At 52.5% G+C, this 16,180-nt stretch overlaps 1 protein-coding gene across 1 annotated transcript in view; it reads right to left on the minus strand.

The window, feature by feature from the left end:
* LOC103588545 (1-phosphatidylinositol 4,5-bisphosphate phosphodiesterase beta-2-like) overlaps nt 1–10,115 on the minus strand; it is a 13,022-nt gene extending 2,907 nt beyond the window's left edge. The window contains exons 1-14 of the mRNA XM_008570255.1: nt 10,032–10,115; nt 6,391–6,468; nt 5,674–5,742; nt 4,948–5,088; nt 4,730–4,809; nt 4,596–4,649; nt 4,404–4,479; nt 2,353–2,453; nt 2,026–2,192; nt 1,789–1,935; nt 1,469–1,626; nt 1,113–1,195; nt 765–849; nt 197–335 (exon numbers count right to left, since the gene is read on the minus strand). Of these exons, the coding sequence (XP_008568477.1) occupies nt 197–335; nt 765–849; nt 1,113–1,195; nt 1,469–1,626; nt 1,789–1,935; nt 2,026–2,192; nt 2,353–2,453; nt 4,404–4,479; nt 4,596–4,649; nt 4,730–4,809; nt 4,948–5,088; nt 5,674–5,742; nt 6,391–6,468; nt 10,032–10,115 (1,462 nt within the window). The remainder of the gene's footprint in view (nt 1–196; nt 336–764; nt 850–1,112; nt 1,196–1,468; nt 1,627–1,788; nt 1,936–2,025; nt 2,193–2,352; nt 2,454–4,403; nt 4,480–4,595; nt 4,650–4,729; nt 4,810–4,947; nt 5,089–5,673; nt 5,743–6,390; nt 6,469–10,031) is intronic.
* Between the last annotated feature and the right edge of the window lie 6,065 nt (nt 10,116–16,180).

The following is a 16,180-nucleotide window of genomic DNA, read 5'->3' on the forward strand; positions in this document are numbered from 1 at the left end:
GGGTTGTAATGGCCTGGTTACTTGTCTGTCTCTTCACTAGAGGGTAACAAATCTGAGGGCAAGGACTATGTCTTTGTTAGTCACTAACATGCCCCAAAGCCCAGCACAGGCCTGACACATGGTAAGTGACAGGATACCAGCCCCACAATCCAACCAAATGATCCTCACATTCTCTGGGGACATTCCCCTCCCTAACCTGGTCCACACCCTGTCCCATAACCCCAGCCCCCAGGCCCAGATGTCCCACAGGAAAGACCACTCACTGGAAACTTTTCCAGGGGCTCTGTGAGCAGCATGTCCCCAAATATCATCCGGCAGTACTCAGCCATCTTAGCCTGTTGGCGGGGACTGCAGGGAGCAAAAGTGGGGGTAGGGCTCAGCAGCTCAGCCCCAACCCTCTCATCCATCTTCTGTGCCCTTGATGATCCAGATCAGGAGCCTGAGGGGTTGGGGAGGCACGGACACAGGCAGGAGAACTGGAATCCCAAGGAGATTGTATTGAGACCTGGGAGAGAGCTGGAGGGGATGGCTAGAGGCTGGGGACAGTGCGGGGAGGACAGTTGGGACTATGTCTTTGTTAGTCACTAACATGCCCCAAAGCCCAGCACAGGCCTGACACATGGTAAGTAACAGGATACCAGCCCCACAATCCAACCAAATGATCCTCACATTCTCTGGGGACATCCCCCTCCCTAACCTGGTCCACACCCTGTCCCATAACCCCAGCCCCCAGGCCCAGATGTCCCACAGGAAAGACCACTCACTGGAAACTTTTCCAGGGGCTCTGTGAGCAGCATGTCCCCAAATATCATCCGGCAGTACTCAGCCATCTTAGCCTGTTGGCGGGGACTGCAGGGAGCAAAAGTGGGGGTAGGGCTCAGCAGCTCAGCCCCAACCCTCTCATCCATCTTCTGTGCCCTTGATGATCCAGATCAGGAGCCTGAGGGGTTGGGGAGGCACGGACACAGGCAGGAGAACTGGAATCCCAAGGAGATTGTATTGAGACCTGGGAGAGAGCTGGAGGGGATGGCTAGAGGCTGGGGACAGTGCGGGGAGGACAGTTGCAGGAAGGACACTGGGGACCAGGTGAATAATAAGGCCTGGATACGCACGAGTCCACGTGATTTTCAAATGACAGGATGACAGGATAGGGGGAGGTCTTAAAGGCACTTTCTGCAATAGCTTCAATTGCTTCCTGGAGGAGAAGGGGACTCAGTGGAGAGGAAGCTAATACTTCGAGTGCCCCTCCCTGGACGGCAACTTTCCCCACTCCCCAGCTGCAATACACACGTAAAACTGGATGGTCACTGTTGGCCCCCATCCCCTCTATCCTCTCTACTCCCCACACCAGTCTAGGCCTTCTAGCTATTCCTCCCCTCTAGTTTCACTCCTCCCAACCCCCCAAAAATTCTGGCCCAGGGCCCTTCCCTGCTGTCACTGCCCCCAGCCTCCACACCCAGAGTCTCACCTTGAAGAAGATGTCTGTGGTCATGGTGAAGCCATGGGTGATGATGGGCTCCTCGTCAGGGGGCTTCCCCTTCCAGCAGTCTAGCTCCACGCAACGGCAGCCGGCCAGCAGCACCTGCCGGTACATCTCAGCCGAAGAAAGGCCTGAGAACTGGCCAGCTGAGCGGGAGCAGAGGGAGGGCTGGGACATCAGTCAAGGGCGGTCCAGCGCCGCCCACCCCCCATCACGGTCTGGACTGTTGGCAAGGTCTCAGCATGTGGGCAGCCCCTGCGGAGGACTCAGGGTGCAGGAGCGGTCATCAATGAGGTGCCAGAGCCCACCTGTCAGGTAGGTGTTGTGTGAGGAGTTGATGAAGTAGTGATTGAGTGGCTGCGTCATGTCGTGGTGGAGCAGCAGCTTCTCCTGGGCCAGCACGCTGTTCTCTGGCCCACAGAGAAACCAGACCATGCCCTCGGGTGACAGCTGGCCTGGGGAACCAGGGATGTCTGTCAGGGCTGCAGCCCGGCTGCCAGGGCAGGACAGGACCATGGTGACTGAGGGCTTCCCTTAGTCCTCACCCCTCTGCACGTTGATGCCACTGGGCTCATACTTTTCGATGAGTCCCTGCACCTGGTCAGGCCGTGCTGGTGGGAACAGCAGTGAGTTGAGCCGTGAGTCCCGCTGTTTCTGGTTGATGAATTTGGTCAGGTGCTCCTTGGTCATGTACGGTTTGGCCTTAGCGTGGCTGCAGGCAGAGAGAGGAGCACTGGTTCCTGTCTTTGTGCCTGGAGGCCCAGACAACCCCCTTCTCCAGTGAAGCCTCCTGATTGCCAGCATGGCAGGTGTGAAGAGGGACTGCTAGCCACCACCCCTTCCCCATGTCCAGCCCAGCCCAAGAAGCTCACTAGGAAGTGAAGATCTCATCTATTTCCGGCCGAGGACAGAGGTTCATGAGGAAACTCTTGTAGACAGATTCTGGGAAGTCCTCAGGATTGATGGCATCATTCTGAGGGAATAGTCACCTTATCACCCCTGCCCTTACCTTCTCAGAACTAAGAACCACAAGCTAGGCCCAGCCCTGGGCAAGGGGACCCAGTCAGAGGGAAGCTCAAGGCAGAGGAGCATCAAGGACACCCTGAGCACCCACTTGTCAAGGCCCTGCTTGCCAAGCAGAGAGCATGCTTAGCTGGTCAGCTTTGACCCTGATTTGGGACAATGGCTGGTCCCTTGGCTGAGTCAGGGTTGGAACTAAGAATAAGCAGAAGGAGGAGGAAAAGAGGTCAGAAGTAAGGAGTGTTGCTTGCCACGGCAGTGGGCTGACTTTTTTTTTTAAGTGGAGGGCAAATTTTCAGAAAGAAGCAATTTGAATATTGTAAATATTCAAAAATGTAAGCAAAATGTGAGAAGCAAAAATGGACAGAATTAAAGGGAGAAATAGACAATTCAAAAATAATAATCAGAGGGCCGGCCCCGTGGCTCACTCGGGAGAGTGCGGCGCTGGTAGCGCCGAGGCCGCGGGTTCAGATCCTATATAGGGATGGCTGGTGCACTCACTGGCTGAGCGTAGTGCAGACAACACGGAACCAGGGGTTACAATCCCCTTACCAGTCAAAATAATAATAATAATAATCAGAGACAACAAAAGTACAAGGGACAAAAAAAGTTAAATTGGACTTCATCAAAATTACTTTTGTGCATACATATTGTATGACTCGATTTACATGAAATGTCCAGAATAAGCAAATCTATAGCAATAGAAACAGGAAGTAGATTAGTGGTATTGAGGGATTCTGTGCCTTTGCATTCCATCCCCCCTCAAAACTGTTAAATGTCTTTCAGGATCACACTGGACAGCCAACATCAGTCTCAGTTTAGAGAGTCTGAGCAGGAGAGCCTGGCTGGATCTCCCCCAACCCTTCTCTTCCTCTGCAGCTGCAGCCCCAAGCAAAGATGGGTCAGTGATTTCTGCTGGGAGAGCAGGTAAATAAGGAGAACATAGTCCAGGGGGAGCTTAGGAGGCAGGAGAAAAGGAGGGTGGGTGTGTGCTGACAACAGGCAAGAGTGCTGGCTGGAGGGACCACAGCAGAACTCGCTCCTCCCCTCCTCACCCCATGCCTGAAACCCCTGTGACTGGCCTGCATCGGGGGGTCGCCAACTCTGTAGGGCTGTGACTGCAGGGCGAATGTTCCTCCTTCATGTGGACAGGTGATCAACAAGGTCTTAGTTTCATTTATTTATAATGTTCCAAATTCTTGCCAGGAGAAATACTCCATGGAGGCAGGCTGGGACCTACACAAGGGCACTGGCCCTGGCTCAGGGCCATACCTGCCCAGCGGGCTCCTATTTATCATTCACAAAAGGCCCCTCATGGGGTGGCCATGCTTACAAGTTGTAATGAAAAATTAATTACTTCACTGAGAAGAAAGGGAGAAAATGCTTTTCTGTAGTGAGCGGAAGTCTGCATCCTGGAAGCTTCCACTCTTGTTTCTGTTCCTCTCCCCCAGGCCCTGTGGAACTGGTCCCTTCCTGCTGCTTTCAGATCCCTGCAGACTGCCTCCTGTCCCTGCTGACCTTACCTCACTCCTCCAGGCTGAAAACATTCACTCTCAACTTCCATTCCCAAGGCTAGAATGGGAACGCACACCATTTCTGCTGCTGGTCTGAGCACAGTCCACCGACCACTGCGCCCAGCCCCACCACCACCCAGGGGTGCAGGATGCAGACTGACCTGCTCTGAACCCAGCATCTCACCCCCTTGCCCTGGTTCCACCTCTGTGCCTGGTATCAGTAACCAGTGGCTCTGGAGTTAATTGGCTTGTGGGCTATTGACTGGGACTGTGATGTCATTTCCACCCTCCCCACCTACCACCATTCCTGGCCAAGTTGCTCTCTGTAACAGCCAGCTCAGGTGGGAGTAAGAATACTGGGGGTGGATGAGGAGTGGGGAACTGCTCACCTTGCCTTTTGCGAGATGGCAGGCACTGAGAGCAGCTTCCACGCGCTTGCGGTCAGCAGGAAACATCTGAAAAAAGCTGAAGGGGCAGAGAAAGGTGGCAGGCAGAAATGGGAGTCAGGCCTGGAGAGGGGAGGCTTCGGGGAGCTTCAGGGAGCTGGGAGAAAGTATGGGGTGGGAGTTGGAGGGACTCACTTCTTCACAGGAATCTTCCCTTCAGGATTGAGCTGCATCTGGAGCTTCACCAGGCTGGAAGGGCAGAAAGCAGCCTGTCATGGCCCTGGGTCTGGCACGCTTGCTCCATGGGCTTAGACCATGAAGGCACTTACATTTTGTCCAGGAAGGTGCAGCGGGGGGCATTGGCCGTCAGCGGGTGCTTAACCAGGGCCAGTATATCCTGAGCCCAGTCCTGCAGGACCACAGAGAACAGTGGTCAGGCTTCTGACCACAAGGGTGCCCCCAACCACCCTGCCTCCCAGACCTGTGTCTCTTGGCAAGTCCAGGATATCCCAGGTGCCAAGAGGCAGGCCAGATGCCCCCTGTGCACCTTGCCCACGTTCTCCTTGTAGGAGACAAAGTTGTGGAAGGTGAGGTCCACCATGTCGGGTCCAGACACCACCGTGAGTGTCTTCAGCAGGAAGTTGTTATCAGGAAAGTCCAAGTTGAAGACATCCCGGAGCTTCTGGCTCTGCAGCAAGTGGTTACATGATTAGAATCAGAGGTGTGCTGCCTCCCTGTCCAATGTGGCCTCCCCTGTCCTTCCCCTCAGCCACTTGAACTGTGGCCCACTAGAGCAGAATCCCATCATCTACACCCTAGGAAGCACAGGCCTAGCATCGCCGCATCTCTGACTCCAGGGGCTGGAGTGGGGAGGAGAGGCCCACAGGAAGAGATTAATCAGGGCGGTGGGGCCTGGGAGTCCTGTGTATTTTGTTTGTCAGTTTTGTTTGAACATGGATTCTTAGCTCCCAGACTCAGGGAATCCTGCTTCCCACCAGTCCCTTCCTCCAATTTTCCTACCAGCATTAGGCAAATGTAGGCAAACCAGTCCGGGGGTGGGGGTGTAAGCAACACCTCCCAGACAGTCTCAGGTGCTCCAGGGGCAGGAGCTGGCCTCCTCCCAGATTCTCAATTCCCTGTGCCAGATCCTTGCTGCCCAGCCCAGAAACCCCTTGTTCTAGAGATCAGGCTTCCTGCACCCACAGGGACTGCTGCCCCTGCCTCATGGAGCTGGTGACCACACTGAGCCTGGGCTGCTACTGGGCATCCCTACCTTGGGTATCTTGGCAAACTTCCCAAAGCGGGTGTCCCGGATGCTGGTGATATCCAGAAACTCCATCTCCTGGAGGGGGGGCTCCCAGTGGGAGCAAGGAGGATATGTGGGATAAAAAGGTCAGGTCGAGAATGAAGAACAAGGAGAAGGGAGCTTCCACACCCCTTCAAACCTTGGCCGACTGCCCCTGTTAGATGCCAAGACTGACTGGGGCTGCCTGGACCCCCACCTTCCCTTCTCACGAGTCAGGTTCTCCCTGCTCATGATCCTCCGCCCTTGCTCTCTGCCCATTCCTTTCCTGGCACAGGGGCTGTGGCCTGCGCTATCTCCTCCACCATCCTGGACTCTCCCCAGGTGCCCCTTCCCTTCCTTCTGCCTCGCTGCTGAGGCCTTTCTCTGATCTTTCTGAGACCTCAAGTTAGCCCATAGTCACAGGCAGAGAATCACCCTTCAGCAACAGCTCTTGTTCCTTTCTCTCACCTTCCAAGGGATGCTAAGGCTAGAGTATCTGGGCCTGAGGCAACCATGGGTTGGAGTGACTGCATCCTCCCTCCCAGAGCAAACAGCCCCTGCCCACAGGAGAGCCCCCAGAAACACCCTTCCAGGTCATTTTCTACTCCCCAGCAGCTGCGCCTCCACCCCCGCACTGCCCGGAGGCTGCCTGGAGTCAATGGCTAAGCAGGAGCTCTGGGCCGTGGTGGGGAGGGGCTGTCTCACCTTACTCTGATATGTCCAGTATAAATAATAGCCCTTGGGGTCCACACGGAGGATAACTGGAGAGGCTATTGTAGTTTCCTGCAGAGAGAAGGGGTCAGCTCTCTGTTCTGAGACCTCAGGCCAACCTTCCCTTGTCCAGGCCAGGGCTCTCAGAGTTCATCCTCTTCCTGGGATGTTCCCGTCCCAGTAGTCTGAAGGCATCTCCCTGTTATCTAGAGTTAAGAGCTGGGAGGTATAGAGGATTAGAGATGCCATTTCTGGAAGAGAAGAGGTTTTTCCTCTAAACTCCAAATAGAGGTTCTCCCTCTGGACCGCAAGCAGGGACTTGGTCCCCACCTCAGCCTGTTCTCAAGGGTCATGGCTCAACCAAAGGGATAAAATGTCTCTCCCTGCTTCCACCCAGGAGAGCTAGACATGTCAAGAGCTGAGAGCCCAAACTCCCGCACCTGCATCCAAGGCCCAGCACAATCCAGCCACAACCTAACTTCCCACGTGCCCTGTCCTCCCCTCCATGAACGCCCCACCCCATCCATCCAACAGTCCTGTAAACATACCAAGTGCCTTCCCACCTCCAGACCTGAGCACCCAAGTCTTCTCTGCCTGAAATACCTTCAAGTTCTAGCCCAAGCCTTATTATTTCTGAAAAGCCTCTCTTGAAACATGCTGTAACAATGGGGAGTGGCGGGGAGGGGGCAGCACAGGCTTGTTGATAGACCTAGAAGCCCGCTCAGGAAGTCCCCAGGGGCTCATGGACCCCAGGGCAGCAAGCCTATGCTAGACCGTGAGCTTGGTGCTTAGTGCTTGAGCTTGGTGTTTGCTGAACAAGCAGATGAACCAATGAATGACTCACTTTCTAAATTCCCATTCCACTCACAGAACACATAGTCTACCTTTTATTTTAAGGGTCTTTATATGTGTATATAACAAGGCATTAAAATTGAAGTTGCCAACAAGGCTTGATAGTTGCTGCATAGCAAACCAGACCAACAGCTCACAGAGCACATAGTCTACCTTTTATTTTAAGGGTCTTTATATGTGTATACAACAAGACATTAAAATTGAAGTTGCCAACAAGGCTTGATAGTTGCTGCATAGCAAACCAGACCAACAGCAGAATTTACAAAGAAAATGATCAAAAAAAGCTTCTCAGATCAGAGGTGGTTAGAGTACGGGGGGAAAGAAGATTTTGTGAAGAAGCCAATTTTGAAGAAAGCTGTGTTGTGAGCTCTGTTCCCTTCCGTCCCCAAGGGAGGGTTGGGGGTGACTGATTCCACAACCTTAAGCCTAGTGAGAGGATTCAGCTCTACCTGGAGAGCTTTTGTGATCCCTGCAGTTGTGGGGCATGACAGACTGGGGTCGGACTCCTACCCAGGAAACCGAGTGGGCAACAGATGGGCTGACTCTGTGCAAAGCAGAGCAGAGATGCTAGTGTGTTGGATGAGCTGCACCCCAGAGTGTGTTGGGACAGCAAATGCATGAGTATTTGCTGAGGTCTGGAGTGGGCCCATGGGAGGGAGAGGGGCAAAGGGTCCAAAGCCACAGGAAGCTGAAAGTGGTAACAAGGGGCCAAAGAAGTAATAATGAGTGACCGCCTGAAATAGAGATGTCAGGGAGACCTCAAGAAAGAGATCCCCAGCTGAGGGGGAGGGTCTCCCAAGAATCCTCAAAAATATCCACCAGAGAAAGAATAAGCTTCTAAGCTTTTGCCAGGCTCAGAAAGCATGAGCCAGTTTATGACAGCACCTATTCCAGAAAAACTTTATTACCTCAAAGTTTTGTCTTCCCACCTCCCTCCCTGCAGCCCATCCCTAGAGGGGCCTGGAGGAGGACAAGCAGGGAATCCCATCACAGGCCCTTTCTACAGGGTCTGCAGCCCACCCGAAGCCATTCCTAGAGGGAGAAGGGCAGAAGATGTAATTCTAACTTAAGGCTGGAGTTTTTATTATAAATAGTTTCTGAAACAGGGTTTTGTGATGAAAAGTGGCCATTGGACTATTACCCAAGAGTCAAGGTAGTGTCTTGTGGCTTGCTGAGTGTCTTTCCATGGCCAGAAGGGTAACTTCTCCCACCAAATACATTGTAAAGGGGCTGTGGGAGACTAACTAAAATTGGGATTTAATTGCATCCCATGCACTGTGCTTATTTAATGTAGCATGACACACTTGCATCACCTGCTAACTGGACCAAGAGCAGTCTGAGAGCAGAGCCCTGTCTCACAGGTGGCCAGAAGGGTAACTTCTCCCACCAAATACATTGTAAAGGGGCTGTGGGAGACTAATTAAAATTGGGATTTAACTGCATCCCATGCACTGTGCTTATTTAATGTAGCATGACTCACTTGCATCACCTGCTAACTGGACCAAGAGCAGTCTGAGAGCAGAGCCCTGTCTCACAGGTGCATGTGCCCTGTGACGAGGCTTGGGACATTCCTGAGAGTCAGGATCCAGGGAACAGGCAGTGCCCTACCCTGGGAAGGGGAAGGGGCAGCCAGGTAAACGGGCGCTAGCTTGGGGAGAAGGTCACAGAGCATGTCCTCACCCCTGGTGACCCTCTAACCAGTTAGGTTATACACATTGCTCAGAGGAACTGAGAGAGGCCACTTCACTTTTCATTCTGAGCCACTTCCCTAATTCCACAGGCTCCTGGGACATGCCACCTCCATGCTACCACCATGTCAGACAGATCCCATGACTCCTAGGGAAGCAGGAAGCTCTTGCCACAGAGTCTCCTCCCCATAGTCATGGCAACCAGACTCCTCAGCCTAGCCCAGCCACTCATCCGATCCACAGGCTGGACAAGCTAGCCCCAGGGGCCCTCTCCCCTTCCCCACCAAGCCTCCGTTTCTCTTCCTGGGACAAGCCCAGCACTCTGACTCTCATGCTGGGCCAACCCGGAAGCCTCCTTCAGGCAGGGTCCCCCAAATTGTTCTTTTCCCTGACCCAAGAGAATTCCTGACCTATGGCAACATTTTCAGGGTCCAGCAGGACCAGGAGCTGGGAAGAGGCCCCAGTTTAGGAAGGAGCAGACACAGCAGAGATGGGTGCAGGGCGAAACCGTGCCTTCCCTTCTGCAGACAGGCAGGCGTCAGGGGACAAGGCTGAGCCCAGCAAGGGGAAGCAGAAGTCAGCGCTGCCCAGGCCCAGGAGCAAAAGCCTCCAGTTCTCACTTGGATCCAGGGGGCTTTTGCGGCTTCCCCGACAGCAGCTCAGGGGAGAGCTGGGCTTCCCTGGCCAGTGCCCAGTGGGGAGGGGAGAAGGAGCTGGGTCTAGGCACCCTGCTGGAGCAAAAGCAGAGTGTCTGTGCTGGGAGCTCACCTCTCCTTCTGGCCCCACCTCAGCTCTGGGACGTGCTTTCCTCCCACCAATGCTGAAGCCAGGAGCAACAATTCCCTGTTCTTCTTGGGGGCTTTGAGGGAGGACAGATCCAGACCCAAAAATACTACCTCCTGTGACCACCCAGGAGGCCCACCCCTTCTCACACCTCAACACAGAGGCTTAGAACCAGCAGCCCAGGTTTGTTTTTCTGGACAATGGTGTCAGCTGCCTGGCAAGATTCACAGGTGCCTGGGTCCTAGGAGGTATAAACCAACCTTCCCATCTGGGCGAAGTCCCCCAGCAGCCCAAGGCCCCTGCCCCACTCACATCATCCCATTTGATGAAGCGCTCGCCTTGGCTCAGATAGACCTTCACCTTGGGGGGCAGCAGGACAGGGTTGAGCAGAGACATGGTGCCAGGCGTCCCTCCTTGCAGAGGCTAGGCAGACACAGATGAGCGGGAGGAGGGAAGGAAGGAGGCGGGCAGGAGGGGGAGCCAAGCTGGGCTCACATGCCATCAGTCCGGAGCCGGTCCGGAAGTCTGGGTGCTCTTATAGCCCACGGGGTGGCAGCGGCTGAACGTGGGTCTGAGAGCTCTGGCCAGAGGCTCATCTGCCTTGTAAATCAGCCTCCTCCCACCCTGCCTCAGTGGGGGACTGTGTCACTGCTCCTGCCCAGGGGGGCCGGCCCCCTCCTGGAAGCCCCCACCCCCACCAGCTCCTCAGCACTTCCGGCCCAGGGCTTCCTTCTCTGTGCTGCTCACCACTGGCAGGCGGGTCATGAGGCCTCTCCTCCTTAGAAACAGGGCTTCTTGGTCTCAGGGGTCGTCTGTGGTCAGATTTGGCCTGGGGGGCTGGAGAAGATCGATATGGAGACTACGGGGGTACTGTTGTCTGGACTGAGGGGAGGGCACAAGGAGCTCACTAGGGGAAGGGGCCTCCACAGGGGTAGGGTCCACAGTGGGGGAGTCTGTTCCCAGAGACTTGGACCACCCTGGAGGTGGGAGGCAGGGGTGGAGACATGGCCAGCTGGGATTGTGTGTTTTGAATAAGCAAAGTTTGCTGAACACCGAGCTCCTCTTTCTGTGTTTCCTTCCCATGAAAATGAGGCACAAGTGAGGCCATCTGGCCTCACCCACCAGGGGCCTTGCTCCTCTGGGCCCGCTGACCAGCTGCTGCTCCGCTCAGCTCTGGGCAGCCCCTTGCCACCAGCCCCCACTGAGCTCTCCCCCCAGGCGCCCTCCCTCAGCTCTGGCTCCACACGCAGGGGCCAGGGTGAGAGCCCTTGGGGCAGGAGGGCTGCTCCAGGGAGGGCTCAGCTCTGGCCCCTCACACTGCCCCAGTTCCAGGGAGTCCAGTCCAGCCCAGCTCAGCCCTAGCCCACTTCCTCTTGCCTAACCTGCTCCTCTTATCACCGGGGAGGCAGGAAACTCTACCCATGACTTCCTTCCCCTCTTAGGGCCTGGCCTTCTGCCCCACGTCCCACCACGGGTCTCTGTACCACCCCTGACAACTCACCACCCCTGAGACCCTCACCCAAGCCCTAGAACTGCCTCTGCCAGCTGGTCTGGTGGGGGCTGGAGGAAGAATACTCTTCATCGAGAATTAAGACTTAGTAAGCTGCCCAGTGGGGACTGGAGCTCAGGGGATTCCCAACACAAAATAATCCCCAGAAAAGCAATTCTAAGACCAGAGGGATGGAGCCTGGAGCAAGGCCTGACTGAGCCTCCTGGAAATAGCTGGAGAACTCCTCTGAGCGTCCAGAACTCATCCTCCTCCCCTTGCCCTAAGCCCTCAATGTCTTTCATCTCTCCTCTCTCCCTCCCTCTAGCCTTGGGTCCCTATGTGAACCCCTCTAGTAGGTCCTGAGGTTCTGGTTCCCTCCCTGGGATCAGGTTCCCTCTCTATCTGTTTGAATGGATTTTGCAAGGGAAATCCCTCCCCTTCCCAAAGCTTCCGCACCTGTCACCTGCAGCCACACTGGTCCCACACCCAAGTCCCTCCCTCTTGACTGTCCTGCAGCCATCAGCCATCTTTCCACTTTGGGCCTGGAAAGACAAGCCTTCCCTGTCCCTCAACCTGGAGAGGGACATGGACAGGCACCTGTGCTCATTTCAAGGATTTCAGGAGTCCTCACTCTGGTCCTTTCAGTCTTGGACTGAAATCCACAGAACAAATCCTCACTCATCTTTACCCAGGAACGGAAACTGCCTGGACCATTCTTGAGACACCAACTATAGCTTCAATGGGGGCTTGTACTCTCCTGTACACATCCTGACATCCTGCAAAGCCAGCTCTAAAAATGCACGAAATCCAGGCAGCAAGGCAAGCTAGGAAAACCTTCATCAAAGGGGGCTTTTTTCTTTTAAAAATACATTTAGGTTTTTTAAAACATGAGTTGACAAAGAAAAATATTATGTACATAATAATAGAGTGGATATGGGGAAAATCAGGGAAATCACATGAATTCCCAGTTTGGGAAATGTGGCATTGGGCTCCTGGGCTGAGCTGGGTAGAGGGCACACCAGGCGGTGTGCCAATTCACCCCCAGGGCCAGGGCAGGCAGTGGAAGGGTGAGGATGCCCCCTGCTGGGTGCACTGGAAAGTGTGTGCCTCCTGGGGAAGAGCGGAGATGCAGGGAAAGCAAACTTTCAGGGAAGTTGCTGGTAGATTTGTGACATTTGTGATCCATGGAAACACACATGCTGGAGAGTTTGGCATGTGGGAGCCTGAGGCCATAAAAGTGGTAAGAACTTTGTTCAACCCAGTGCTGCCTCCCAGGAATATGCTTGTGGGCTGGAGCCCAGGAGGCAGGTCCCAAGTTCACTTGCTCACTTGGCAGTTTTGTGTGAGGACCCCGTGCTTTGGTTTCAAAACCTGTTCATCAGAGAAGTTGAATGGTGGAAATTGAACTCAGATTTTCAGATGCCATAGCCACCAGCCAAACAAGGGAGTCAGATTAGGTTGGGTTCTTACCTGATACCAAGACTAACCTGAGGAAGCAGTGGGGTTCGGGAATGTGAAGGCCTGTTGGGCCAAGGGCTTGCTTGCTTTTGGAATGAAGATGGCTCAGCTATTGCAGCCTCTGGGATCTGTTTCCCAGCCTGGCACAGGCAGTCACAGTCATTACTGTACCAACCCAGCCACTTACTAGTTGGCTTAATATTTAACCAGTTGGTTGTGATATTTAACCTTCCTTCGCCTCAACTTTCTCACCTATAGAATGAGGATAATACTTCCTCATGGGAATGTTGTGAGGATTAAATAATATAATGGGTGTAAAGTTCTTTTTTTTTTTTTTCCTTTTTGTCTTTTTTCGTGTCTGGCAACGGATCGCAACCCTCAGTGTTGCGCCCGTACCGGACCGGGACCGGCAACGGGATCGCAACCCTCGGTGCTGCGTCCGCACCTCGCTCAGCCAGTGAGCGGGAACCGGTCTGTATGTGGGATCTGAACCCTCGGCGGGAGCGCCGCCGCGCTCCCAAGCAGTGCACTGTAGCAGTGTGCCACCGGGCCGGCCCTATGGGTGTAAAGTTCTTAACACAATGCCTGAACATGAGCTCAATAGCATTATCATTATCATTACTTTATTATTATTATTTATTAACAACACTGACAGGAGAAATGCAGTTTCTTATTACTTCTTCCTCAGTATATAAGCTGTTTTTTCCACAACTGTCTTTGCTGACTTGCTCTTTGGATTTTTTCTGCAGTTTGTGTGGACCTGGGGCTGAACCCACCTTCCCAGAGAAGGCTGAATTAGGGGTGCTCCTGGCTGTGGACTTGAGGCAGGCAGTCCTCAAGTGGCCTGACCTCATAAAGTCATGAGCACAGGGATTCAACTCATGGACAAGTGCCAACATTCTACCAGTTTTATACCACCACATGCCCACAGCTGATGAGGCAGGTGCGAGGGGAAGGACCAGGAGCTGTCCAGCTGTACATCCAGCTATGTCTCCAGACCCAGCCACCCTCTGCATGCTGAGAGCTGAGTGTAAGTGGAGGCATGGGCAAAGCTGGGTAGCAGGTGCTAGGTTCCAATCCCATAGGATGGGAATAAGAGGCAATCTAAATTTCTCTATAAAAGCCCAGGAGGAAGACATTGCTTGTCTTCCAATCTCAAGCCCCTTGAGAACCATAGAAGGAACCATCTGGGACTTAGAAGTAGAAAAGAATCAGTCCTGTGTATGTTTCCCTTTGAAGTGCCATTTTGGATCAAAAGTACCTGGAAGTGTAGCTGAGCAAACGCTGGGTCCATCTTCAAGAAACCCAGATTTTAGTCCCAACCAGCATGAAGGTTTGCTGTGTGATCTTGGCACGTTACCTGAGCCTTGCCATTTTGATCATTTTGATTATTTCTAAGATTCCTTCAAGCTCTAAAAAATCTCTTTTTCTAGTCACAAGGGCAAATCTTGTCACTTCTATCTCCTGCCTTTCCTCCGAGAGATGACAAACCTAGAGATGAGAGCTGTAGATGGAAGGAAAGGCTTGGCTCTTACACCAGCATGGTATTCTTGGACATAATCACTCTTCTTCTCTGCCTCTGTTTATCTGTCTGTGAAATGGATCAGTTTTTATAAGTGTGATGAAAATAAATTAGATGATGTCCTTTTCAGGGCAGACACAGTGTACTGCACATAGGGAATGCCCTCAGTATTGATTAACTGCTTCTGTACTTACTCCTGTTCTGGTCTACCTTGTTTATCAGGACCTGGGCAAAGCCACAGAGGACAAGCCCCTCAATTTCCTGAATAGCAGGAAGTCAGTGAGGACAGGAAACATGTTGAGAAACAGACTCAGGATCCAAAAACATTCTAACCTGCTGAAGCAACAGCCTAACCCTCACAAGGTGAGATGAACAGGGCATATCTGAGAGATCTGGGCTTGGCTCCAAGGCATAGACTATACAAGGACAGGATGGAGAAGTGGCAGCTTAGCAGAAGTATGTGTGAATAAAACTGAGGGTTTTCACTGACAGCCAGCTCCATATGAGTCAAGTGATAGAGCTGCCAATAAAAGCAGACAGACTCTTAAGCTGCCACATTGAAGTCGAGTACTGAGCCCAGTGATTCTCCATCTTGATGACACATTAGAGTTGCGCCTGCAAAGCTCTGGTAACACTGCATATTCCTTGCTGCACCCAGACCCTCTGAATCAGGATCTGAAATGGGTGGGTGGGGAGAGGGAAAGGAAGGTGAGGAGTCTGGATTTCTAAAGAGCTTCACCTTGGTTCCAAGATGCAGCTGGGACTCTAGAACCAAGGAAGACTCAGTCCCATTCTCATTCTTGGCATGTCAGACTACACCTGAAATCCTTGGCAAATTCAGTTTAGGTTGCTTTAGTACGGAGATGTGCACAAGCTGGAAGACATTTGGTGGAGAGCGGCCAGGATGTAGGATGCATGCAACAATCTGAGGGAACCACGTGTGGCATAAAAGAAGACACAGGTGGCCAGGAGGTCCACCTTCAGATGAATGAGACTTGTTCTCTGGGGTTCCAAAAGTTGAGAATCTTAGGTGACTTAGGGGACTATCTTAAGTCAGGTTTCTCAAGAAACATTCTGAGACAGGGATGTGCTTGCAGGAATTTTATCGGGGGGTGATTTCAGAAACGACACCTCTGAAGGGATGAAGGAATCAGGATTGAGCAGAGGAATAAATTGATCAAGTTAGGGAGAAATTGGTAAAGGGCCACAAAAAATGTTTACATTGTATGATGATAAAATTAAAAATATAATTTAAAAATTTTAAAAATTGATCAAGGATGTAGTCACAACGAAGAACGCCTCCACAAAGATCTCTGGGTTATATAGGAATGGTCTGAGACAAGAGGGCTGTACCTTTAAGCCTCACATTGACCAGGCAGACTACCCATACAGAGGGGTCATGAAGTCAGGCAAGGTAGCTCCCTGTAGCAGCTGAAGGAAATGCCGAGGGAGAGACTCAGCATTGAGTCTGGTGAGTCTGAGTCCACAGCAGCCAACACTCCTGGCAACCTGGGGAATAAGTTCCTCAGTCCTAAAGGTAGGCTCTGAGTGGTGCACCACAGCAGCCATGACCATAGCCTTTTGCATGGTTCAGACCACTTGCTTCATAGAGTAAGTTCACTACCTGGGGATAGTTCCTCCAGGAGTCTGATGATCTTTCTTTAGCAAATGTACAAGCATGAAGTAGGATGAACTATAGCCCGCACTACTGCAGCTAGTCTTGGTGTCACAGCTGATATTCATCACCCCACACCTCTGTTACCCATTCTTTTTTTTTTTTTTTTTTTTTTTTTTTTTTTTTTTTTTTTTTTTTTTTTTTTTTTAAAAAAATGTGTTCTTTTTTTCCCCTGGACTGTCACATACTTTCCTAGAGATTATGTGATTATGTTACTGTATAATAATGGAAGAACAGAGGCTGGCAGACAACAAGTGGTCTCTGCCTCTCCAGACCTACCACAGAGCTTTTTTTTTCTTTTTGTCTTTTTTCGTGAC

This window comes from Galeopterus variegatus, unplaced genomic scaffold, assembly GCF_000696425.1.
Source record: "Galeopterus variegatus unplaced genomic scaffold, G_variegatus-3.0.2 Scaffold583, whole genome shotgun sequence".
NCBI lineage: Eukaryota > Metazoa > Chordata > Mammalia > Dermoptera > Cynocephalidae > Galeopterus > Galeopterus variegatus.